The sequence below is a fragment of the Hippoglossus stenolepis genome, chromosome 2 (genome assembly GCF_022539355.2).
Source record: "Hippoglossus stenolepis isolate QCI-W04-F060 chromosome 2, HSTE1.2, whole genome shotgun sequence".
NCBI lineage: Eukaryota > Metazoa > Chordata > Actinopteri > Pleuronectiformes > Pleuronectidae > Hippoglossus > Hippoglossus stenolepis.
The window spans coordinates 4,316,841-4,344,345 of record NC_061484.1 but is presented as its reverse complement, the minus strand read 5'-3'; the positions used below and the strand labels follow the sequence as shown (position 1 = coordinate 4,344,345).

At 42.5% G+C, this 27,505-nt stretch overlaps 2 protein-coding genes across 8 annotated transcripts in view; both read right to left on the bottom strand.

Annotated features, from left to right (window-relative positions):
- Nucleotides 1–1,264: 1,264 nt before the first annotated feature.
- Nucleotides 1,265–27,168, bottom strand: LOC118120048 (E3 ubiquitin/ISG15 ligase TRIM25). Of its 7 annotated transcripts, none has more exons than XM_047342966.1 (9): nt 27,032–27,168; nt 25,828–26,466; nt 25,301–25,396; nt 23,185–23,418; nt 21,611–21,779; nt 18,719–18,805; nt 18,455–18,568; nt 2,069–2,128; nt 1,265–1,976 (listed from the first exon to the last, which is right to left on the bottom strand). In XM_047342966.1, exons 2-9 carry the CDS (start codon nt 26,446–26,448, stop codon nt 1,336–1,338), a joined length of 2,022 nt encoding a protein of 673 aa, XP_047198922.1. In that variant the 5' UTR covers nt 26,449–26,466; nt 27,032–27,168; the 3' UTR covers nt 1,265–1,335. The 7 variants fall into 7 exon arrangements, with proteins under 7 accessions (XP_047198922.1, XP_047198932.1, XP_047198937.1 ...); XM_047342976.1 differs by having other exon boundaries at nt 18,455–18,538; XM_047342981.1 differs by lacking the exons at nt 18,455–18,568; nt 18,719–18,805 and adding exons at nt 2,998–3,084; nt 3,204–3,266.
- LOC118120028 (E3 ubiquitin/ISG15 ligase TRIM25) overlaps nt 14,212–27,505 on the bottom strand; it is a 37,907-nt gene continuing 24,613 nt past the window's right edge. The window contains exon 8 of the transcript XR_007034819.1: nt 14,212–14,421. The gene's annotated coding sequence lies outside the window, so the exon portion shown is untranslated. The remainder of the gene's footprint in view (nt 14,422–27,505) is intronic.

Genomic DNA, 27,505 nt, shown 5'->3' with positions numbered 1-27,505 from the left:
GGGACACATGTTGCAAACAAACAACATAAGCCCCTCGATTCTCTCCTGATCCCCGACACCCATGCAATACATATTATTTTAGCTTATCAAGTGTCAACACAATATGAGGAGCTGAGCAAAGCTGTGTGCTCACAGGCTGTTTGCCATCTGTACCATTGTGGAAGACATGCCACAGCAACAGTGCAGTGAGGCATGGAGCCTTTAATGTCGCAGGTGACCTAATAAATAGCTGTCCATACCTGAAGTGCACTGGCACAATGCCTCAGATCTTTCAATTGACCAACAGTGAACTGACTGATTCACAAATTGCGCCATCATATCTGAAACCTTGGCTCACTTATCAGTTCAATCAGATAATGCAGTCTTCAGCACCTATTTAGTGTAGCAGATAGTTAGTACTTTAGCCTGAAACTATGTTCCAACCTCAATGCTCAGTGTATGCAGTAATGATGTGTATGTAGATTAGTGCTCACTGTTGATGCCAATTCTTTGGTTTCTACAGCATCTAGCATCAACAGACGAACAAGCTTTGATTCTCAAGTGATCCGTAGGCACAATGGCTAACCACTTGGTGCCACAAATAGTGTCGTCACTAAATGTCACTCAGTGTTATAGGAGCGACATCAGTGAAGGCTACATCTTGACTGACAGCCCTGATCAGCAAGCAGTTACAGATTCTCCATTTCTACCCCATCCAGACTAAAACGCCATCCTTGAGTTTTCAGACTAAACAGGCCAGCAGCTTCCAAACTTCTGTTTTGGCTGCTTAACACTAGAGCAGTGGAAGCCGATGTCTCTTAACAGAGGGAGGTGTTTTCCAACAACAACATAGTAGTATATGGATGTAGTTTTAAATCAACCCAAAAATTATTCACTAACAATATGAAACTTAGACTGCCTCAGTCCAAAACTATCAATCCTTTCACCTGCAGACTTAATTTCACAACACTGGACTGACATGTGTGATGAATTCACTTCTTTATTCATCACCACTCTACAGTGTGTAATAATTAGTCTTCAGGGTTAACACAGGCACAAGCACGCTGTACAGCAAGTGCACAGGAAGTTGTGTGTGTTCTGTTAAAGTTGTAAGAAACACTTAAGTGCATTAGTCACCTTGGACGCAGGACATGCAAGTTATACTGATCCAATCTGATGTTTCTTAAACCGAAAAAGACAGACGCTCTGCTAGTTTAGAACCACAACTTCAGCTGGTGTAGGGTATGGTAACAGCTAATGACTTCTAAAGAATAACATTTCTCAATGGTTCTACTTTTAAGTTTGGAGGCTATTGAAGCATGTCGGCCTCTTACATTTGTTAATTATCAATTTTCTTTAACATACATTTATAGACAAACTGTTTAACGTAACTATTGTGATATTAATTTCAGTAATGACATCAAGGGGCTGATTGTGTGTGTGTGTAATTATGACAATATACTCCACATCCCTACAGCTTGCACAAAGTAATGGATGAACCACTGGAGAACATCCAGAAAGCTGGATACACTGCTTCAGCAAAGGTAAGTCAAACGTGTGGAAGGGATATGCCCTATCTGCCACGTTGAAGAATGTAGCCTTGCCCCCCTCACAATCTAACAGCACACCTACGCGCTTTGGATTGGGATCGCACAGCACGGTTTCATGGCTGTTATGCCAAGCGGACAGCTTGACGTTAAACCATTCGACACACCAGGACTGGGCGTTGCGGCCCAGGCGACTGGTGGGACCTTTACGGTCAATGCTGCTGTAAGCCAAGCCAATGCCGATAAAGTTGTTGCAGCCCAGTCGGACTTCCCAGTAGTGGCGCCCGCTCGAGAAACCCTTGGAGGCGAGTACTTGGGAGCAGACGACGAAACGTTGAGAGCAGTTGGGGTAGTTTGCTTGCTCATCTGTCACAGAGGCCTTAGTAAACTCCTCAGTCAGCGTGATGCGTTTGTGGGCAGTCTTGCGGTCCAGTGTGAGTACTGAAGCATCTAAAAAGAAACAAAAGAAAGAACATTCAACCAACAAATAAGGTTGCTGCTGTCATATGACAGAAACATACTTACTACATTGATAAACTTACATTTCAGAAGTTCACTTCTTTTTTCTGCACATGCAAGGTTTGCGGGAATGTCTGAAGTTTCTACATTAGAGGAAGACAAAAATGTATTCGTTTTAGAATAATCACCTTGCAGTTACAAAGTTACAATCAAAAATACAACATTTCCATTTGAAAATGCATCAACTTTTCTACAGATACATCTGGCGTCCAAATTACTGCAGAATTTTAGAGTCGCTAAAACGGAGAAGTTTGAAAACTCTGCGGCTGCATTTTACTCTTGACGAGCAGAAACTGAGATGTTTGGAAACTATGACGGAAAACTCACAACCGCATGCTGATTGGGTATTTTCGTCCATGTCTTTTGGGCAAGATACTCAACCCCAAATGGCCTCATAGTGAAAGTGCTGCACATAGATGCACTGTATGAATGTAAAACTGTACTGAAAAGCCCTTCAAGTGGTCATAAGGACCAGAAAAGCACGATATAAATACAGACCATTTACCATATGCGTTTTCAGGCCTGTTAGTATGGAACGTAGCAGTATAGATATAGCCTTAGACTACTTTCATGAATGACTGACCTTTGACCACCAAAATCGAAATCTTTCCAAGCGAATATATCTCCCAAATTTTGAAGTTGGTGGTTCTAAATGGGCCTAGTTTGCACAAACTTTCCCAACTTAGCTCCACCACTAACTGTCACAGCTCGCATCAGCGTGAAGGCACAAAAATATGAGGGTATGCAGATTGAAGTGAGTTAAGTCTCTGAAGCTACAGGCTCAAGGCTATATTAGCATACTAGTATCACATACTCAAATCTCAGACGGAATTCTTGGCAGTCGGGTTGCTGTGTGGGTAACGCAAGCAAGTGTTTTTCACAAGGATAATAAACTGTATCCGGTTCTACCGCTTCAATTTTGAGTTTATGAGTCAAAAGAACTTTTTCTTACTTGAAGGCTTCTTCTTTGGGCCTGCTTTAGGCTGTGGACCTGGATCTGGACTTGGGCACTTGGGATATCCCGTATGTCCTAGAGGCTCTGAAATAGGAAGAGAAAGAGCTAGATGAAAGTGCATTTTGTTCTTGAACCGTCAGTTGTCTTGTGTTATAAAACTCTTGACACGCATCATAAAATATGTGCCGGAAAGATGAACATGCCAGGTTCCTTGGAAGTTTCCAAGGGAAGAGATGAAAACCCTGAGGCAGAAGCTGCTGTTGTACCTGAGAACATGTGAGATCATTTTCATTACGATTGTCTTTTACTTTATTTGTCTCCACGTGACTTCAAACAGCTACCCTGATATCCAACCCCCACACAATTTGTCCAATTTAAGGAACTAGTGTGCTTTTGTAGATAAAAAGAGTTAATCTGCTCATCTAATAATAAAAATAAACTTCACAATTGTCACTGCACATAACACACCCAACCTTATTTACTCCTGGAACCGCCAGTTGTCTTGTGTTATAAAACTCTTTGACACGCATCATAAAATATGTGCCGGAAAGATGAACATGCCAGGTTCCTTGAAGTCGGCGGAAGAGATGAAAACCCTGAGGCAGAAGCAAGCATGAAATTCCTGAGAACATGTGGATCATTTTCATTAACATTGTCTTTATTTTATTTGTCTCCACGTACTTCAAACAGCTACCTGATACTAAACCTCCCCACAATTTGGTTCCTGGTCTTTAAAGTGAACCAGTGTGCTTTTGTAGATATGAGTTAACTGCTCATCTAATAATAAAAATAAACTTCACAATTGTCACTGCACATAACACCCAACCTCAGGTAACACACCCAATAACTTTGACATTGATTGATGAGCAGTTGTTACAGCACAAATTCAAATTTAAAAGTGGACACATTTCTGAACTTTTATATAATAAATATCTACAATATTTAATGGCAAAATAAACTACAATTGTTTTGATAGCAATGTCAGTGTTAAATTCGCAACCAAAATTCACAGTTGTACACAACTGATTTCAGTATACTTTCTTCATGCATCTTCCAACTGTTAAATGCATATTCACCTGGTTTTAATAGCTGCAGTCTGGACTCAACAGGCTGTTTAAACAGCTCAGTCAGTGCCCTTTGCTGTCACAGCAAAGGCCTCGCTGGCTATCACCTTCTTGGAGTCCAGGTGGATTCGAGGTGTAAGGGGTCAGGAGTTATGCAGCTGCAGGCAGGTTACATGACACCTGTGAGGAGAGAGAACACAATGTGGTTTTCTTTGATGGACCTCTAGCTTTTCCAAAAAGGGTCAAGATTAAGCTATACATATATATCAGGGAAAATGACCCAGGCCTGCTGGAATTCATACACACAACAATAATATATGAAACTGACAAGAGTTTCTTCAGATGTTTGACATGAACTCCTGGATAATGTCTGCATAACTGGGCCTGCTTTTCAATGAGTTTGCTCTTTATTAAGAATGCAGTAGATCTCTGCATTCATAATGTGATTCTACAAATCTACAGAGCATTAAGGTGAGAGGGGTGGGGCAGTAGGCTCAGGCAGGATTTGCATTTAGTCTGCTGCAGAAATCACATGCCTCCGGAGAGTACAGAGAACCAGAGCCCAGTGCATTTCTGGAAAGCAGCTATGCCCCTCCTCCCTTTGCAGCACATCCTTCTCGTGAGGACCACTGGGGCCTGGTAAGGCACTCTGATCACAACCCTTGTAGAGACGGGGGCATTCTAGCTCTTTTGCCCTGACTGAACTCTCATCTTATACCTCCTTTGGCATCAAACTCTCAGAGCGACTTCTTCTAATCAGGTCTCCACAAAAGTCCACATGCAGGGACCCTCTGACATCAGATTTCTACTCTATCTGTGCTGGGACTCCTGTCATGTATAAGTAGGTGCTGATTACGGCTGGGTATCGCCACTGATTTGGCCAAATTGATTTTATCTAGATTCAAGATCTTGATTTGTTACGATTTCTGATTTGATTCACTCATTAAGGTAGGCCTCTCATGATAACACATTTTGTTGATGATACATTGTCACAGAAATTGTGATAATGGTATTAGTGTGTGTGTAAACCCACACCCTGTCTGAGGAGTCTGGGAGCACACAAATTCTCGCCCTCACTCCGGGTATTTCATATGATGTCCTATACGATGATTCTTTCTTTTAAACAGTCAGAGCCCTGAGTAACTCTGAGTCACCATAGCAATGTGTGGCTATCATGTTATTTTCACTGTCCTTGTTGGTGTGAGAGGAAGTTTCTAAGTATTTGCAGAATACAGTGCGAGGAAGGACCATAACCACTAAGCAGAAGGCTTTCCCCAACTTTGTTGGACTCCTATTCATTGTTTCTCTGCCATCCTGCGAAGTTCTATCCTTTGGGCTTTTTTGTTTTTGCGGTAGTAATGCATTCCGCTTTCCTGAGTTATATTTTTGCATTATGAAGGAGGACTCTTAATGATTTTTTCTTTTTTGTGACATTTTCCAAAGACTGAGCGAGCTGCCTAAAGACATTTTTTTCCCCTTTGATTTACTCATTGATATTTAAGTGACATTTATTTATTTTCAGACCCTAAGTTTGGGGAGTGGGTTCTAATTAAATTTGGTGTTGGCATACATTTGAGTTTCTGTTTAATACTTTACAGTTAGCTCAGTTTAAAGACCCCTGAACACAACATTTTCTCACTTAACCAGGCCTTGATAAATAGTGTCACAATAGCTGCTGAATTGTTTTAGCAACAAGACTTTAAAACTTAAGCTGATTGCTTACAGTGTGGATCAAGCCTAACCTGCAAGAAGGCCAGTGTTTGGCATTGACTAAGCAGATTGTTGGATATATTCTTTAGACCACCATGTGGTCGATGTTCTCAGCGAACTTCTTCATGAGAAGCTTCAATTTGGTTTCACCCAGTCTCCACCATCTCACTGTATTCAGAGCAATGTTTCCTCTTTGAGTCAACAAGTCGTGCATCTCTGATGCTTCGACTACCAACGCTTTCTTCTGTTGGGCGGCTGGGACCTAGAGGGGACCAAGATAGTATTCATGAACAGATCATATGTATGGCAAAACAGCAGTCAGACAAAAATAAGGGGAACGCATATTCCATATTCTGTTACTTAAACATGTGAGATACCGAGTTGAATTTACTAATAATGGTATCTCCCAAGTAAGGCGAGATGTGAAGAGCCTATCAAGCTCATGTTTATAGTATGTATATTATTGCAATAACTCCTGAAAAGAAACTAGGACGCTTCTGCACTTACAGTTGTAGTATTTACAGGCCTATTTCAACATCGGTAATCACAGGCAAGGTTATTTATAAAGTGGTTATTAGCCAAATTCAGTAACTACTTGAAGACACATGGCCTTGTTAATACCACATTCACTGAAACTGTAATCCAAATTCACTGAAACGTAATACCCAATACTTACTATTTTTAATACTGTTAAATACTTTTACATTACATTTCATTTAGCTGACGCTATCCAAAGCTACCACACAAGTAGACCAACCAAGAGGGTACAAACCCAGAACAAGAATCAAGAAAGTACTATTCTTTCAAAAAAGCCAAACTACAAAGTGCTATAAGTAAGTGTCATTTAAGTGCTACTAAATTGTTAGTTTGAAAATTGGGGCTCATGTATAGTCTGAAGAGGTGTGTTTTCAGTTTGCGGCGGAAGATGTAAACTTTCTGATGTCCGGATGTCCATGGGGAGCTCATTCCACCATTTAGAGCCAGGACAGTAAACTTCCATTTGGGACCAAGGACAGAAGGTTGAACTTGGTGCCTACCTACTCTGGAGCATTTAAGACTCAACCCATGCTAACAATCTCAGGCTATTATGAATAGAGATTTTAATTACATTTTTGACATTTCAAACCATAGCTAAAGTGAGAGCTTTGTGTCTAAAAGAGACATTTGAAACTCTATTCATGCATTTTATGCTCCAGACTTAACATTGCCACTGCTCTTTCACTGGCCTCCCAAAAAGTACCAATAGACAGCTGCAACTGATTTAGAATGTTGTTTGCTAGAGTTCTAAATAAAATAAGAGAACATATTCCTCAAATTTCCAGGTGTGTTCACTGGCCTCCAGTTAGCTACAGGACTGTGTCTACAAGTCTTACTTATTTACCAAAAGACATTAAAGGGGACATTGTATGCCCATTTTACCACAAGTTGATATGGTTCCTTGGGGTCTTAATGAAATGTCTGTAACATACTTTGGTCAAAATACCACAAGGATCATATAAAACAGCACCCTTTTTATCCTGTCTAAACAGCCTCTCCACAGATGACCGTTTTGAGGCCTGTTCCTTTAAATGCTATATTAGCCCCCCTCCCCTCTCCCCCATGATTTTAAAACGATATAAATTGCACATTTTATATGATATAAATTAGCTAAACATGCATCCCATACTTTGTATTCCCTTCTGCTGTCCTGGAGTTTAAATTTTCCCAATCACATTCAATGTCCCCCTCTGCCCATCCACTACAAGCACACAAGCAGACAGACAGAGAGAGAAAGAGAGGGGGGGGCTATGAAGACCATCATTTACCCCCGAACCCCGACATTCAACGGGTACAACAACAAGCGGAGAGCAGAATCGCGGACTGACCTTATATATACAGTCTATGGGGCTGACCAGCGCGGAGAAATGCTCGGTCTCACAGTGTAACAGCCAGGCGGCCAAGGCATGGAGAACGGCCAGCTTGCTCGAGAGAGCCTTCGCGTCCGGTGTGAAACCCGCGAACGCAGAGTGGGGGATGAGGTGTGGGGGTGGGCTAAGGCCATGTAGGAGATTTCCAGTGGATTGTGACGCACAGCACACAGGAAGTCACTCCAGTCACTCAAGCATGACGTTTGACTTAGGAGGAACTGACAACGTACATGAAAAGTTTTTTTCCTGAGTTTTGGGGTTGGTGACATGCCAGATACCTACATTAACGTAGAAGCACTAACAAAGTGGAATTTTCAAGATATGTCCCCTTTAAATGCTCAGGGCCCAACCGCTGCTCCTAAAATATTCGATGTTTATAAACCTAAAAAGGTCTCTGTGATTGCAGGAGCTAGTCAGCCAGAGTTGAAACAAATGGGGTACATGCATTAGAATGTGCTGCCCCTGCTGGAACAGCTCCCAATTGATATCAAATCTGCCCCAAGCATAACCTGCTTTAAAAGGCATCAAACACAGCTCTATTTGTGCCTTCACTTAACTCACCCAATTACGTACTTAAATTATACATTATATGTTTTATTTCATTTGTTCTTTTGTTGCAAATGTTTTTTATGTTTTACAACTTTGAATGTGTTTTTAAGCTTCTGATCTGTACTTTTATTTCTTAAAGGCATTGAATGACCTCTGTTTATGATAAATTTAACATATTACAGATGCTTATTTTGGGAAATATAACATTTAAGAAATTTAAAGTATAACAAACTTATTATATTTAATTTGCAAAACTTAAGAAAAGATGTGTTTCATCAAAGAATTTTAGCAAGATGAAATATATAGTCTGTTGAGATAACCCTTGTGTTGTCCCTGCTTCCCGGCTGTTGGCCCCCACATAGCTCCACTCCCATATTAGGACGCACACGAATAATAGACATCGTGAGCAGCCCTTGCAGATGTATTTGTTACATGGTGCAGTTTACAGTCCTTTTTCCTGGGGGCATATCTGACATCTCTTCTCTTACTGCCCGAAGGGGCTGCTACATACTATGGAGGAGGCTGACACTGGTTTGAGCGCCGTAGTCAACAGTTTCAGGCGTATGTGTAAGTGCGGCGGCTTTTAGCCTTCACAACCGCGGTGGACGTTGGCCCGTATATGGGGGAGGCCCGTGCGATGCGCCCTTACATGCGATGAACTGAGCCGAGAGCCTTCCTGCAGCTGCTCTAGGAACACCCTCTGCTGTTCCGCTGCCCGGCATCCAGTCTGGGCTGATTCTCCATATCACGGCGTTGTAGGCAGAGACGCCGAGAATGTTGTGAAAGACAACCAGCCAGCGCAAGGGTCCTCCTGCAGCTGTACGCTCTGATCACCTTGTCCAGGCTGCCTCACGCCACCTTTGCTGCGGTTGTAGTCCAGGACAATGACCGGCTTCCGGTCCGTGGTCGCTGATGTCGCCTCAGGGTGCCGTGGTGCTCAGGAGCACCATGTCTTGCTTTTTCTTTGGGATGTAGGGACAAGGGTGAGTGGCAGTGGGCGTGAATGCAACTTGGATGAGAACACCCTCTTCCTTGACCGCGAGCAGCCCCGGTCGGGAGCCTGGCTTGCTCTTCCGAACAGTGTGACCACGGGTGAGCTTCCTCTCCAGAGCTGCCGCACGAGTTCGTAGGGTGAAGTAATTGTCGACGCATGCTAGCGACTGCAGTCCCTCCATTACATCGAGCACTACCGCAATCCCTGGTTCCGCTTCCAAGCGCCCGCCGCCGCTTTCCGTGTACACTTCCTGTACTTTCCAAGCGTAGCTTGATTTCGCATCGCAGGCCACCTACCACTTGATCCCGATTTCACGGCTTGCTGCAAACTGACGGAATGGACACCGCCTAGGAGAAAACAGGAGGAGAGGAGATGAGAGGATGAGATGAGGACGGTGACTCAGCAGCCGCTATCTACATAACACATAACATAACATAACATAACTAACATAACATAACAAAATAATAATATAAAAAAAAAGACTAACCTCTGAACGGAACCACAGTTGCTCGCCCACGGTCACTGGCCCCGGTTGTAGAGGTAAGTAAGCTACATATTTCAAGGCCCCCAGACCTCTGCAGACGCCGCCAATTTGTCCGTGCCTGCCTCGGGCAGCGCCTCTCTGCCTCAAGGGTCATTGCGCAGCAGTCTGGTGTACCGGTGGAAGAGTTTTAGGGGCATCGGGACGAAATATCGCCGCCGCTCTCGGCGTGCCCCACACAGGCTGGCGTGGCGCCTCGCCCGGGACTCCCACACGCCTGCCAAGATCAGCAGCCCGCGGTGAGATGCGCGCAGGTCGGTCCGGCTCCATCCCTTTCCATTCACACACCGTATTAGACGACCCTCCCGATTCGCTATCTCCAGATGATGGGTTCTCTACCGCCGGGTGTGATGAACAGGAATGTCGGGTTGTGTCACCGGTGCGGACGTCACAGGATCGTGGGGCCTGGAGGACCCCCGCTTGAGCTGAGGCAGGAGGAGGAGGAAGAGGAGGAGGAGGAGGAGGAGGAGCAGTGGCCTCCTTCCTCGGCCATACGCCCGAGGACTATGTTATTTCCCTCAAGCTTGAGGGGAAGGTCTCTCTTTCCACGAGTCCGGTGGGGTGGTGTGTCGCGTGGTCTTGTCCTCTTCTTTCTTCTTTCTTCAAAGGATGACGACCTGCAGAAGCATCACACACTGGGCCTTAGGCTCGGCCACCGCTGCCGCCTTTATCGCCGCCACGGTTTTCAGTTTTCGCTATCGCGTTGTTCCGCTTCCTGTCTCCGTCTCCGTCCTCTCTGCCTTTCTCGGTCTGCTTTTCTGTCTGCTTCTCCATCTCCTTGTCCGTCCGCTCGTCTGGCTCTCTTTCGCTGGCCTCTCTTCGGGGTCTATGATGTGTTGCTGGGAGAATAGCTGTTGGAGAACTCATTCTGGTGAAACGCCCTGACGCCAAGATCGTGCCATGGTCCGGAGAGAGGGCAAACTGAGACTTGCAGGTGGGGTCTAATGTACCCCCTGATTTCAATTGGAATCAGGTGGGGTCTAAATGACCTCACAGAGCACCAGCGCCCTCTGGGGTCTAAATGACCCCTCCCATGACAATCGAACAGTGACAATCCGCTGGTCTCACTCATTCCAGGAGAATTGGGATAATGACAACCTTTGTCACCCTAACTTGACCGGCCAGGGCTTGCATGATCACACGAACGCATCACGCACGCACGCACACACACACACACACACACACACTCTGGGTCAATTCAACCAGGAACAAATACACAAGGTTGTAAAACATACTTGGAGTGAGTTTTGAAGGCAAATATAAACATATATAATTTGTTAATCGATCAAAAAGACTCACACAGCATTTGCATTAAACAAAGACATAATGTAAATTCATAAATTTTGACAATAATAACATTAAATTCTACAATATAATCAGGTTTTTAAAATAGAAATTTCAGCCAATATACTTCTAACATTCCTCCATCCTCTGTTTGTGCATAATGGTCTCATTATGCACAATCTTAATATTAAGAAACCTGTAACTTGTCCTCTTCAGGTCCAACCACAAACAGAGAAACATTATATATATTGATTTGGACACACAAACACAGTTCACAAAGTGTCACTACTGATCGATTATTGGGTTAAGTACAAACTTTATAGTGTTAACGGAGTATCCCCTTTCAGAATGTGGTTTTTTCTTAAAAAGGACTAGAATGTTAATATTTGATATGAGAATTTTGGAGTTCTCTGGAAACAAGTTGGAACTGATTTCCCCAATGTTGCAACTAAATGTTTAACTTTATCAAATCAAATCAGAGTACTTAAAGGTTGGATAACAGATAAATGAGAATTATTTAATAAGTGTTAAAAGGGCAGAGGAAGCCTCACTCTTTGTTAAAATGTTGATTTGTGAATATGGGCTATACAGATAATTTGATTAGGTTGGTAAGGTGGTCCCCAAGGGAAAGTGAGTCACCACGCAGGACTCTTGAGCCTCTGCTCTCATGAGAAGTGAAGAGGCAGCCTTTGTGGTTTTGCTGGAGACAGAGGCTGCAGATGGGGCGGACATGCTGGCTGCAGAAGAGATCCATCAGCTTGTGGTGGTCCGGCACAAGTGCTCCAACAGGTCCCTGACTGGCTCAATCAGCTGGTGGAGACGGAACACCGGGTTCTCCGGTGAGGACGCAGGTGCTCCTTCGCGAGAAAGAGGCCATGCAGGTGAGGCAGGTGTTGGCCGCCTCTAAGTCACAGTGTGTCACAGCGTATGACAGCCTCTCTTCCTTAGTCTTCCTTGGTCTCTTCCTTGGTCTCTTCCCTTGGCCCTTCCTCCTCTGCTAACATGCTCACCCTTCCCTGACCATCCTCAGGCTTGTCCCCACCACGGTGCTGAGGACCGTGTTTTTCTTCAGCTCGGGGTCGGTGGAAGAGGTCCTACACTGGGACATCTAGGGCTCCAGCCCAGGTGGTGAGCAGGCAGCTCCTGGTAGAAGTTGTGTCCGTAGGGGATGGTCACTCGGACATCTGGGCTGAGACAGATGCTGCAGGTCAGCTCATCCTCCAGACTCATGAGAGACAAGTCACACCCAGCGCCATGACGAGAAGCCTGGGAGCATGTAGGAGAAAAACGAAACTTAGAAGAGTGTGTGTGTGTGTGTGTGTGTGTGTGTGTGTGTGTGTGTGTGTGTGTGTGTGTGTGTGTGTGTGTGTGTGTGTGTGTGTGTGTGTGTGTGTGTGTGTGTGTGATAAACAGCACGCCATTTTATATGGTCACAGATAAAGCAGTAATTCTAGTTACTGATACACACGATCAGAACGTCTCATGATATTATTCCTACTACTCTCTTCCAGTTCTTCATAGGTAGTAGGGAACACTTTTACTATCCACATCATGAGAAATGGTCACTGTGATCACAGAGAAAAAGGGCCAGGACATCTGATAGACGAGCAGCAAGAATTCAAACTAACATCCTGTAAAATTCCCAATGACTATTTCGCATTGTAAAAGAAAGCATATGTAGTCAGGTAGGTGTCTATTAATAACTGTATCAGAGACGATCAAATGAGTAATCCAAGTTTTAAAAGAACAAACTTGTTATTGACACTCAGGCATACTTTCCTTTCATAGCACGGACACGATCATCAAAAAAATACTTATTCCTCTAACTCACTTGGCTTACCTTTAGTGCTAAAGGATCACTTCCAACTTCATTGGTACACAGTAGTCAGTAGTCAGCAGGCGAATTAGACTTGTGACCATACTGACAAACCTGTGTGGGCTTGTCTGTCTGTTAAGAAAACACTTCCACATGAAAGACCAGTTGGGGACGCCTGTTTGTTCAATTGGGAACAATAGCTGTGTTAGCCCTAGGGTTAGATTTAGGTTAAGTGTAGACTAATCAACCTTAACCTCGACCTGGTAGAGGCCCGCTGGGGCAGGATAGTAGAGAGACCTGCTCCTCATGTAAATTGTATTGTATTGAAAATATGTTTTTAAATATAAAGGGCCTGCTAAAGAAAACTTCAATTGCATACAAATTTAGGTCATTACACGTGTGATGACACAAACATCGCTGATTATTTTATATTCCATTTCTTGAAAATACATCTTTCACCTGCAATCTAGCACACACTGGCCTTAGGCAGCAGGAAGAAACATTCACAAGAATAGCATAATGATGGTAGGAACAAGAACAAAAAATGGACTATCAGACTCCACTTTACTGCTAGAAATGCAATTTGGAAGAATCCAGGTTGCTATTTCTTAAACCACCAATAAGAGCCAGGTGGAGTTTCTCCATGCTGTTGTTTTTGTTGTTGTGGTTACCTGCATGCTCTGCAGTGTAAGGAGTGGAAAGGGAGGAGGGGCTTTGGAGACCGTGGAGGGGCTGCACGTTGTATCTGTCATTCACTCCAGAAATCTCTGAATGTGGCTTGCCCATCTGGACAACTGTTAAACTTATTGTCTTCACACTTGGCATGGTATTGTTAACGGTTTCGAGGAAGTGCAGTGTCGTACAGCAACACTTTGAATAAACGGACAACCAGCGCTCTGTAGCAGTGATGGCTCAGTCTCAAACACAGCTACAACTGATTCTCCAATTTGGGGTTTTGTGTGCCGAGTTGAATTCCACTGAACTTTGGAACAACAGGCTGTGCAGCAGCTTCAGAGTCCTGCAGCTGGTCTTCTTTGCGTGCCGTAGCTCACCACTTTCCCAGGCTCACTTCTACAGTTTCAGAAAGAAAACTGCTGCCAGCATCACCACAGGCCACAAACAGACGATTACAAACAGACAGGTTTAGAAAGGACACTGCTCCAGTTCTAGATGGTTTTATTTAAATTACAGTAGGTAGCCACATAGTACCAGGTTTCCGATTACAGATATACTTTGTCGACACTGCTTCAACTGATCATTTCTGTGAATGGTATATTTCTTCACTGAATATTGATGATGTCATCTGTAGATAAGAAAGGAGCAAAACATATTTCCTAAAATGTAGGTCTGTTTCTTAAATCACTTTATTACAGAGAAAAGACCATGTTAGAGAGAAAAGAACATTTATTAATTTGTAACAAAAATGTTAATGAAAGTAAATGTGATACAATTCCTTTTTTGCATTTTAAGACTGTCATATACACAACTATATTTACTCTAACTCCTGTTGGGTCGACTTAATCAAATCACCACAGATATGACTGTAGTTCATGAACCTGACTTAACACATTTTACCCAAGCCTACAGACAGCTTGGTACAGGGAAATTAAACATACAAGGATTACAGACAGGTCGATTCACTGTCCACTCAAACTGTGTGCTGTCTAAAGTTAAGTCCAGTACACTGGACAATATGTTGCAACAAAACAAACATAAGCCCTCGATTCCCTGATCCCCTATTGACCTATGCAATGCATATTATTCTAGCTTGGTCCGCGTCACCACAACATGAGAGTTGAGTAAAGCTGTGTGGTAAAGCTTTCCATAGGTTGTCAAAGCCATCTGTAACATTGTGAAGACATGCCACAGCAAACAGTGCAGTGAGGCATGGAGCCTTAATGGCAGGTGACCCAACAAATAAAGGTCCAGCCCGAAGTGCACTGGCACAATGCTCACAGATCTTTTCAATTGACCAAGGTAACTGATTGATTCACAACAGTGGCCATCATATTCGAACTCTTGGGCTCACTTATCAGTTCAATCAGACAGAAGTCTTCAGCACCTATTTAGTGCAGAGAAGTTAGTACTTAGCCTGAACCATGTTCCAACCTCACTGCCTATAAAGGCAGTAATGATGTGATGATGTCTACTGCTGATGCTAATTTTGGTTTCACAGCATTTAGAACAACAGGATGAACAAGCTTTGATTTCAAGTGATCCGTAGGCACAATGGCCACAACCACTTTGTGCCACAACAGGCAACAAGCCACTAAATGTCACCAGTGTTATAGGAGCCGGACACACCAGTGAAGGCTAGACCTTGACCGACAGCCCCGATCAGCAAGCAGTTAAGAGATTCTCCATTTTTACCCATCCAGACTTAAAACGCCATCCTGGAGTTTTCAGACTAAAACAGGCCAGCAGCGTTTCCAAACTTCTGTTTTGGCTGCTTAAACACTAGAGCAGTGTGGAAGCCAGATGTCTCCTTAACAGAGTGGAGGTGTTTTCAAACAACAACATAGTAGTATGGATGAAGCCTTTAAATCAACCCAAAACATTATTCACCCATATGAAACTGAATGTCTTACCACCTCCCTGCCACATAACGAAAAGCCAAGAGAGCATTCTGACGTGCTTACCACAAAACAGTATAGCATTTAATTTCCATGGAGTAAACCACATCCAAAGTTTAAATCTAAACAAGGACCATTGCTGATTATCCCCTCCTCTCTCTCTCTCTCTCTCTCTCATTATTACCTAAATCAAACTCCACCAATGAAGGGAACCTGACATTAAAACAATTGAAAACCATAGGAGAGCTGTCAGAATGTAAAAACCAGAGTCTATGTGACTTCTGGTCTCATCAACCAAACAAGTCAGAGAGTTGAAGACGTGGGCAGATAGAGCCAGGGGATACAATATATCCACAACACATCTTAACTTTAACTTAACGGCTACGATGAAAAAAAAAATATATATGAAAATCAACCACTTCAATATGCTGTCTGTAGATGGCTTGGGTACATCGGATCGCATCACAGAAACAGCTTTTTCTATCCAGTCGCATGGCAGACCTATATAGAAGACATGCTTCAAAAATAGAGTTGAACACACATGATGTTCTGCTTTCAGTTGAATAAATGGAATACATGAGTGACACTCCAAGTTCTGTACACATTTGTAAGAATTTGTACTGACAAGTTGTAGTCTTTATCTTTTCCTATTTTGCAGTCCACACAGATGCCATTTTCACAAACTGAATCCTTACGGTCGCTAGAAATGACTCAATATCGACTGATAGGGAAAAAAGTCAGTGTCACAAAATCTTGCTGCATGACCAGACCTATAACTTGGACTGCCCTGAACCAAAACTATCAACTTTTCACCTGCAGACTTAATTTCACAACATTAATTGAAGGTGTGATGAATTCACTTTATTCATCACCAATTTACAGTGTACAATTAGTCTTCAGGTTGCTTGATAGCAACAAGCACGCTGTGTTAGCAAAGTGCACAGGAAGCTGCCCGGTTAAAGTTGTAAGAAAACACTTATGCATTAGTCACCTTGACGCAGGACATGCAAGCACTGATCCAATCTGATGTTTCTTAAACCGAAAAAGACAGACGCTTCAAGCAGCTTAGGAACCACAACTTCAGCTGGTGTAGGGTATGGTAACAGCTATCACCCGCTTACAGTATGCTATTGACTCCAACACATTCATCACTGCTGTGACACTCCAAGTTCTGTAAACTACTGGAGAGTTACCACAACCACATATTCCTGTATTTCATGTTGAATGCAGAGCTAACCACAGTGTGTAGAGAGTGGAAAGGAGTGAGGCTAGACCATCCTGAACCTCACAATCACTTATGAAAGAACAACATTTCTCAATGGTTCTACTTTTAAGTTTGGAGGCTATTGAAGCATGTCGCCTCTTACATTTGTTAATTATCAATTTTCTTAACATACATTTATAGACAAACTGTTTAACGTAACTATTGTGATATTAATTTCAGTAATGACATCAAGGGGCTGATTGTGTGTGTGTAATTATGAATACATCTACATCCCTACAGCTTGCACAAAGTAATGGATGAAACTGAGAACATCCAGAAAGCTGATACACTTTCAGCAAAGGTGTCAAACGTGTGGAAGGGATATGCCCTAAGGTTCGCGCTGAAGAATGTAGCCTTGCTCCCCTCACAATCTAACAGCACACTCCCACGCGCTGGATTGAGATCGCACAGTACGGTTTCATGGCTGTTATGCCAAGCCGGACAGCTTGACGTTAAACTTATCTCTGACACACCACAGGACTGGGCGCTATGCCCAGGGCGATCAGGGACCTTTACGTCAATGCTGCTGTAAGCCAAGCCAATGCCGATAAAGTTGTTGCAGCTCAGTTGGACTTCCCAGTGGCGCCCGCCTCGAAAACCCTGGAGGCGAGTACTTGGGAGCAGACGACAAACGTTTGAGAGCAGTTGGGGTAGCTTGCTTGCTCATCCTGTCACAGAGGCCTAGTAAACTCCTCAGTCAGTTGATGCTTGTGGACAGTCTTGCGTCCAGTGTGAGTACTGAAGCATCTAAAAAGAAACAAAGAAAGAACATTCAACCAACAAATAAGGTTGCTGCTGTCATATGACAGAAAACATACTTACTATAATTCAGTAAACTTACATTTCCTCAGAAGTTCACTTCCTTTTTCTGCACATGCAAGGTTTATGGGAATGTCTGAAGTTTCTGGCATTAGAGGAAGACAAAAATGTATTCGCTTTAGAATAATCACCTTGCAGTTACAAAGTTACAATCAAAAATACAACATTTCCATTTGAAAATGCATCAACTTTTCTACGGATACATCTGGCTACCCAAACATTACTGCAGAATTTTAGAGTCGCTAAACGAGAAGTTTGAAACTTCATGCTGCATTTTACTCTTTGACGCAGCAGAAACTGAGATGTTTGAAAACTATGACCATCAGACCAGAAAAGGACATAAATACAGACCATTTACCATATGCATTTTCAGGCCTGTTAGTATGTAACGAGCAGATAGATATAGCCTAGACTACTTTCATGAATGTGATTGACCTTGACCACCAAAATCAAATCTTCCCCAAGTTAATATATCTCCCAAATTTTGAAGTTGGTGGTTCTAATGGGCCTAGTTTGCACAAACTTTCCCAACTTAGCTCCACCACTAACTGTCACAGCCCTCTCGCATCAGCTTGAAGGCACAAAAATATGAGGGTATGCAGATTGGAAGTGAGTTAAGTCTCTGAAGCTACAGGCTCAAGGCTATATTACATACTAGTATCATACTCAAATCTCATGACGGAATTCTTGGCAGTCAAGGCGTGGGTAACGGCGTATTTTTCACAAGGATAATAAACTGTATCCGGTTCTACCGCTTCAATTTTGATCCTTCATCAACTTCCATCATGGGTCCAAAGGACATGGGAATGCAACGGAAGTCGGTGGAGAATATTTTAGGAAAAAAACAAAAGAAAGAAAATACAAATGCCATCTCCAGATGCTACTGTTGATGTGTATTGTGATGTGTTTGTATTCAGTGTAGATGGTGTCTACCTGTTTTCTGATTGGGTTGAAAAACAGGAGGACAACCTGGGGCTCTCCCACCAAACTCGGCGAAAGGATTATATCCCACCAGGTCTTCAGTGGATTGAGGTTTTTTGGTTTGTTCCGAAGTAGAAAAAAAAGTTGACTTCAAAAAAGCATTACAACCTTCAAGGACATGATATTTCTTTTCTTTGTGTGAATTAGATGTAAATTAAGTAGGTGTACCTAATAATCTAGTTTCTCAGTTTATGAGTCAAAAGAACTTTTTCTTACTTGAAGGCTTCTTCTTTGGGCCTGCTTTAGGCTGTGGACCTGGATCTGGACTTGGGCACTTGGGATATCCCGGATGTCCTAGAGGCTCTGAAATAGGAAGAGAAAGAGCTAGATGAAAGTGCATTTTGTTCTTGAACCGTCAGTTGTCTTGTGTTATAAAACTCTTGACACGCATCATAAAATATGTGCCGGAAATGTGTTCATGTGTTCATTCGGGCCCGAGCACCGACGGTGGGAGGCCCTATTGAAATTGAAAGGATTCTTCTTCTTCTTATTTTTCCGATAAAAGAAGGGGCTTTTTGAGGGCTTCAACATGCTCAAAAATATTCTAAACTTTGCAGTAAATTAGAAAGTGGTGAAAATGTACGTATTCTGGAGTATTTGGAAATGGGCGTGGCAAAATGGCTCAACAGCGCCACCTGGAACGCAGCCCCTAGGGTTCCCCTCGACCGATCTTCACCAAAATCGGAACACAGGTGTATCGTGACCAGTCATACAAAAAAGTCTCAAGGAGCATTATGAAAAACGCAACAGGAAGCCCGCCATTTTGGATTTAGTGGCCATTTTGGCCATATTCCACATTTTTACTTTGATGTACTTGTCCCAGGGCTTTTATCTGATCAACTTCAAATTGAGATGAGTGTCATCACAACAAGACGGAGATGAAAACTACCTCAAAGATCGATTTTTCGTCACATGGTGTGACCGTGGCGTAGCGTCAAAATTTGATTACACGCCATCAAAACACAAGGTTCTGTATCTCGGACATACATGGTCCAATCGAGTCCAAACTAGACACGTAAGACAAGAGTCCCGGCCTGATGACATCGACACAGAAATCGTGACTTAAAATCACAGCGCCCCCTGGTGGCAACAGCAAATGTCTTGTTTTTTGCATGTCTTCCACTTGGATGTATTCCTCCTCATCCACTTACTGCAACCATATCAAACTGTGGCAAATGGGTCTCAAGACCTTGATAATGAAGGCATAAGATTACTGTGACTTTTCATCAAACGCCATAATAGTGGCGTGGCGTCAAAGTTCATCAACTCGCCGTGACACACGAAATTGCTATAACTTCGGTGTTGGAGGTTCAACCTCCCTCAAACTACATTTGTGTATCAACACCCCCTGAAAATATTCATATGGTTTTATGGAATGGGCGTGGCAAAATAACTGACTAGCGCCCCCTAAAGGGCAGCCCCGGCACCACGATTGGCCGATGTACAAAAATCGATGGGGACATGTGTCTTTTCATAACAAACAAATAAGTCTCTTGGATAGTTATGCTAGACCAAACAGGAAGCCCACCATTTTGGTTTTAGTGGCCATTTTGGCCATATTCCACATTTTTACTTTGAAGTACTTGTCCCAGGGCTTTCATCAGATCAACTTCAAATTGAGATGAGTGTCATCTCAACTAGATGGAGATATAAACTACCTTGGTATATTTGATTTCATCACACGGTGTGACCGTGGCGTGGCGCAGCATTTTGATGACACGCCATCAAAACATGAGGTTCTGTATCTCGGACATATTTTGTCCAATCGAGTGCAAACTAGACATGTAAGACAAGAATCCCAGCCTGATGACATCTACACAGAAATCATGGCTTAAAAACACAGCGCCACCTGCTGGCTACAGGAAGTGACATGTTTTATACTTTGATGCACTGCTCCTGGCTGCTTTACAATATACAGCTCAAATGAGCTCAGTCAAGTCATTGGATCATGGTCAGAATTGTGACATTTCCTCAAACCGTGGCAACATTGCGGTGCGGCGAAGGATCATCCTTCGCCAAAGGACACGATGTTGTCATAACTCCAGTGTGCATAGTCCTATCACTACCAAACTTCTGTCACATGATCAGAGTCCAAGCCTGAACAGCTCTATGTGTCAATATTTCCTCAGTCATAGCGCCACTTACTGATTCGCCATGAAACAGGAAGTACTTTGTAAATCCACTCTGCATTATCCAACCGGCTCCGAACTACTGACCTATGATCACAATCCTGACCTGAACACATCCATATATTAATATTAGTTCAGGGTCATAGCGCCACCTACTGATCAGTGTGAAAATTAAGTTGTTGTAACATTGTCCAATTGACACAAAATTGCTCACGCTACATCAGAGCCCCTACGTGAACAGATATATTAGTCTGTACATAATAATAGTGATTGCGCCACCTACTGGCAACAGGAAGTAAGCTTTGTTTTACAAATATCATTCGATTTACATCAAATTTTCACAGTGTGATCTGCAATTGATAGCGTGGACCGTAATGAGCAATTAGCAGGAAAGGATCGACATCGCGTGACGGACGCAGGAAGTGAAGCATTTATCCTTGCCGCAGTACGCAAAACGCATGCAACGTGGAGACGTGTGCTTGTTCAATGATCGCTCTCTCCACTGACCGCAACAGGCTTGAAAATGCCTGTGCTCGGGCCCGTCAGTGCTACAACATAGCCCTAGTTATGATTGTCTTTGACTTTATTTTTATCCACATGACTTCAAACAGCTACCCTCATATCCAACCCCCACACAATTTGTCCAATTTAAGGAACTAGTGTGCTTTTGTAGATAAAAAAAGAGTTAATCTGCTCATCTAATAATAAAAATAAACTTCACAATTGTCACTGCACATACTCAGTAACACACCCAACAACTTTGACATTGATTGGATGAGCAGTTGTTGAGTAAATTCAAATTTAAGTGGACACATTTCTGAACTTTTTATATAATAAATATCTACAATATTTACTACAAAATAAACTACAATTGTTTTGATTAAAGCAATGTCAGTGTTAATTTCTGCAACCAAATTGTACACAACTGATTTCAGTATACTTTCTTAATGCATCTTCCAACTGTTAAATGCATATTCACCTGGTTTAATCAGCTGCAGTCTGGACTCAACAGGCTGTTTAAACAGCTCAGTCAGGTGCTCCTTTAAGGTCACAGCAAAGGCCTCGCTGGCTATCACCTTCTTGGAGTCCAGGCTGATTCGAGGGGTGTAAGGGTCAAAGTTAGCAGCTGCAGGCAGGTTACATGACACCTGTGAGGAGAGGAACACAATGTGGTTTTCTTTGATGGACCCTCGCTTTTCTCCAAAAGGGTCAAGATTAAGCTATATTATTATATAATGTGGAAAATGACCCAGGCCTGGGTTGGAATTCATACACACAACAATATATGAAACTGACAAGAGTTTCTTCAGATGTTTGACATGAACTCCGGATAATGTCTGCACAACGGGGTCTGCTTTTTCTACGGAGTTTGCCTTTTACACAAAGAATGCAGTAGATTCTGCATTCATACGCATTCACAAAAATCTACAGAGCATTAAGGTGAGGGGTGGGGCAGTAGGCCTAGGCAGGATTTCATGTATTTAGTCTGCTGCAGAAATCACATGCCTCCGGAGAAAGTACAGAGGAACTGCAGAGCCCAGTGCATTTCTGAAAGCAGCTTATGCCCCTCCTTCCCCTCCCTTTAGAGCACATCCTTCTGAGGACCACCGGGGCCTGGCACCTCTGACGGCCAACCCTTGTATTTGGGCATTCTAGCTCTTTTGCCCTGACTGAACCTCGTCTGTACAGCCTCCTTGGCATCAAACTCCTCAGAGCAACTTATTCTAATCAGGTCCTCCACTGTGTCCACATGCAGGGACCCTCTGACATCAGATTTATACCTCATCTGTGCTGGGACTCCTGTCATGTATAAGTAGGTGCTGATTACGGCTGGGTATCGCCACTGATTTCACAAATTGATTTGATTCAGATTCACAAGATCTCGATTTGTTACGATTTCATATGATGTCCTATACGATGATTCTTTCTTTTAAACAGTCAGGAGCCCTGAGTAACTTGAGTCACTCATAGCAATGTGTGGGTATCATGTTGGCTTTCACTGTCCTTGTTCGGTGTGAGAGGAAGTTTCTAAGTATTTTAGAATACAGTGCGAGTGAAGGACCATAACCACTAAGCAGAAGGCTCCCCCAACTCTTTGTTGGACTCCTATTCATTGTTTCTCTGCCATCCTGGCGAGTTCTATCCTTTTTTGGGCTTTTTGTTTTTGCAATGCATTCCGTTTCCTGAGTTATATTTTTGCATTATGAAGGGTGGACCTTTAATGATTTTTTCTCTTTTTGTGGACATTTTCCATAGACTGAGCGAGCTGCCTAAAGACATTTTTCCCCTTTAGATTTACCTTATTGATATTTAAGTGGACATTTATTTATTTTCTGTGACCCTAAGTTTGGGGGAGGGTTCTAAATAAATTTGGTGTTGGCATACATTTGAGTTTCTGTTTAATACTTTACAGTTAGCTGGGTTTAAAGACCCCTGACAACAACATCTTCTCACTTAACCAGGCCTTGATAAATAGTGTCACAATAGCTCCTGAATTGTTTTAGCAACAAGACTTAAAACATAAGCTGATTGTTACAGTGTGGATCGTCTAACCTGCAAGAAGGCCAGTGTTTGCGACTGACTAAGCAGATTGTTGATATATTCTTTAGACCCACTCATGTGGTCGATGTTCTCAGCGAACTTCTTCATGATAAGCTTCAATTTGGTTTCACCAGTCTCCACCTCTCGATCCACTGCATTCAGAGCAATGCTCTCCTCTTGAGTCAACAAGTCGTGCATCTCTTGATACTCGACTACCAACGCTTTCTTCTTGTTGGCGGCTGAGACCTTGAGGGGACCAAGATAGTATTCATGAACAGATCAGTAAGGAAACAGGGCAAAACAGCAGTCAGACAAAATAAGGGGAATGCATATTCCATATTCTGTTACTTTAAGCATGTGAGATACCGAGTTGAATTACTAATAATGGTATCTCTCAAGTAAGGCGCAGTATGTGTGAAGAGTCATCAAGCTCATGTTTATAGTATGTATATTATTGCAATAACTCCTGAAAAGAAACCAGGACGCTTCTGCACTTACAGTTGTAGTATTTACAGGCCTATTTCAAACATCGCAATCACAGGCAAGGTTATTTAGAAAGTGGTTATTAGTCAAATCTATAACTACTTGAAGACACATGGTTTTTGTTAATACCACATTCACTGAAACTGTAATACTCCAATACTTACTATTTTTAGTACTAAAAATACTTTTACATTACATTTCATTTAGCTGATGCTTTTATCCAAAGCGACTTACAATAAGTGCATTCAACCATGAGGGTACAAACCCAGAACAACAAGAATCAAGAAAGTACTATTTCTTCAAAACAGCCAAACTACAAAGTTCTATAAGTAAGTGTCATTTAAGTGCTACTAAATTGTTAGTTGAAAAATTGTATTCAAGGTATAGTTGGAAGAGGTGTGTTTTTAGTTTGCGGCGGAAGATGTGTAAACTTTCTGATGTCCGGATGTCCATGGGGAGCTCATTCCACCATTTAGGAGCCAGGACAGCAAACTTCCATTTGGGACCAAGGACAGAAGGTTGGAACTTGGTGCCTACCTACTCTGGAGCATTTAAGACTTCAACCCATGCTAACAATCTCTGTGTTATTATGAATAGAGATTTTAATTACATTTTTTGACATTTCAAACCATAGCTAAAGTGAGAGCTTTTGTGTCTAAAAGAGACATTTGGAAACTTATTCATGCATTTTATGCTCCAGACTTAACATTACAATGCTCTTCTCACTGGCCTCCCCAAAAAGACCAATAGACAGCTGCAACTGATTTAGAATGTTGTTTTCTAGAGTTCTAAATAAAATAAAAGAGAACATATTACTCAAATTTCCAGGTGTGTTCACTGGCCTCCAGTTAGCTACAGGACTGAATCTACAAGTCTTACTCATTTACCAAAAGACATTAAATGCTCAGGGCCCAACCGCCGTTCCTAAAATATTAGATGTTTATAAACCTAAAAAGGTCTCTCAGACCAGCAGGAGCTAGTCAGCTAGAGTTGAAACAAAATGGGGTAATATTGCATTAGGAATGTGCTGCCCCCTGCTGGAACAGCTCCCAATTGATATCAAATCTGCCCCAAGCATAACCTGCTTTAAAAAGGTACTCAAACACAGCTCTATTTTCCAGTGCCTTCACTAACTCACCCAATTACGTACTTAAATTATACATTATATGTTTTATCATTTGTTCTTTTGTTGCAATGTTTTTATGTTTTACAACTTTGAATGTGTTTTTAAGCTTCTGATCTGTACTTTTATTTCTTTAAAGTGCATTGAATGACCTCTGTTTATGATAAATTCTGAATATTGTTTACAGATGCTTATTTTGGGAAATATAACATTTAAGAAATTTAAAGTATAACAAACTTACTATATTTAACTTGCAAAAACTTGCTGAAAAGATGTGTTTCATCAACAAAGAATTTTAGCAAGATGAAATATAGTCTATATTTAAAAACATACTGGAGTGAGTTTTGAAGGCAACATAAACATACATAATTTGTTTAACGATCAAAAAGATCTGACAGCATTTGCATTAGAAACAAAGACATAATGTAACTATGTACCCTTTTGGACAATAAGGACACTAAATTCCTACAACATGCAACTGTTTTTAAAATAGGGGGCAAGTAAATTTCAAAACAAACATACCTTCAACATTCCCTCCATGTCCCTCATTTTATACATAATGGTCTCATTATGCACAATCTTTGTATTAAGAAACTCCAACTTGTCCTTCAGGTCCGACTACAAACAGAGAAACATTATATATTGATTTGACACACAAACACAGTGCACAAAGTGTCACTTTCCACTGACGGATTATTGGGTTAAGCACAAACTTTATAGTGTTAACAGAGTATCCCTTTCAGAATGTGGGTTTTTTTCTTAAAAAGGACTAGAATGTTAATATTTGATATGAGAAATTTTGAGTTCCTCTGGAAAACAAGTTGAACTGATTTCCTTCAATGTTGTAACTAAACAAGCTTAACTTTATCAAATCAAATCAGAGTACTTGTGTTGCTGGATAACAGATAAATGAGAATTATTTAATAAGTGTTAAGGGCAGAGGAAGCCTCACTTTGTTAAAATGTTGATTTGTGAATATGGGCTATACAGATAAATTTGATTAGGTTGGGTAAGGTGGTCCCCAAGGGGAAAGTGAGACACACGCAGACCTCTTTGAGCTTCCTCTGCTCCTCATGAGAAGTGAAGAGGCAGCCTTTGTGGTTTTGCTGGAGACAGAGGCTGCAGATGGGGCGGACATGCTGGCTGCAGAAGAGATCCATCAGCTTGTGGTGGTCCGGGCACAAGTGCTCCAACAGGTCCCTGACTGGCTCAATCAGCTGGTGGAGACGGAACACCGGGTTCTCCCGGTGAGGACGCAGGTGCTCCTCGCAGAAAGAGGCCATGCAGGTGAGGCAGGTGTTGGCCGCCTCTGCTTCCATACAGGTGTCACAGCGTATGACAGCCTCTTCCTTGGTCTCTTCCTTGGTCTCTTCCTTGGTCTCTTCCTCCTCTGCTAACATGCTCACCTCGCTCCTGACCATCCTCAGGTTTAAGGTCTCCACCACGGTGCTGAGGACCGTGTTTTTCTTCAGCTCGGGTTTGGTGTGGAAGAGGGTCCGACACTGGGGACATCTGTAGGGCTCCGTCCAGGTGGTGAGCAGGCAGCCCTGGCAGAAGTTGTGTCCGCAGGGGATGGTCACCGGACATTCAAAGGGGCTGAGACAGATGCTGCAGGTCAGCTCATCCTCCAGACTCATGAGAGACAAGTCACACTGCTCCAGCGCGGCCATGACGAGAGCTCAGAGCCGCTGCAGGGAGAAACGAAACTTAGAAGAGTGTGTGTGTGTGTGTGTGTGTGTGTGTGTGTGTGTGTGTGTGTGTGTGTGTGTGTGTGTGTGTGTGTGTGTGTGTGTGTGTGTGTGTGTGTGATAAACAGTACGCCATTTTATATGGTCACAGATAAAGCAGTAATTCTAGTTACTGATACACACGACTCGTAAACGTCTCATGATATTATTCCTACTGTATTCTCTTCCAGTTCTTCATAGGGTAGTAGGGAACACTTTTACTATCCACATCATGGAGAAATGGTCACGTGATCACAGAGAGCATTAGACATCTGACAGACGAGCAGCAAGAATTCAAACTAACATCCTGTAAAATTCCCAATGACTATTTCGCATTGTAAAAGAAAGCATATGTAGTCAGGTAGGTGTCCATTAATACTGTATCTTCAGAGACGATCAAATGAGTAATCCAAGTTTTAAAAGAACAACTTTGTTATTGACACCAGGCATACTTTCCCTTTCATAGCACGGGACACGATCATTTAAAAAAGTAAATACTTATTCCTCTAACCTTCACTTGGCTTACCTTTAGTGCTAGCGCGGATCACTCCACCTCATTGGTACACAGTAGTCAGGTAGTCAGCAGGCGAATTAGACTTGTGACCATACTGACAAAACCTGTGTGGGCGTGTCTGTCTGTTAAGAAAACACTTCCACATGAAAGACCAGTTAATCTGGGGACGTCTGTTTGTTCAATTGGGAACAATAGCTGTGTTAAGTTCAGGGTTAGATTTAGGTTAAGGTAGACTCTAACTTAACCTTAACCTCGACCTGGTAGAGGTTAGGGGGTAGGATAGTAGAGAGGACCTGCTCCCGATGTAAATTGTATTGTATTGAAAATATGTTTTTAAATATAAAGGGCTCAAGTTAAAGAAAACTTCAATTCGTACAATTTAGGTCATTACACGTGATGACACAAACATCGCTGGGATTATTTTATATTCCATTTCTGAAAATAGATCTTTCACCTAAATCTTACACACTGGCCCTTTAAAGGTGC

Excerpts from the sequence above, each read along its gene's own strand:
- LOC118120048 (XM_047342966.1), bottom strand. The coding sequence starts at position 26,448 with ATGGCCGCGCTGGAGCAGTGTGACTTGTCTCTCATGAGTCTGGAGGAT. Across the intron at positions 21,780-23,184 it reads AAACACTGGCCTTCTTGCAG|GTGTCATGTAACCTGCCTGC; the intron begins GTTAGACGATCC and ends CTCTCCTCACAG. Across the intron at positions 18,569-18,718 it reads CCCAAAGAAGAAGCCTTCAA|AACAAACCAAAAAACCTCAA; the intron begins GTAAGAAAAAGT and ends TTTCTACTTCGG.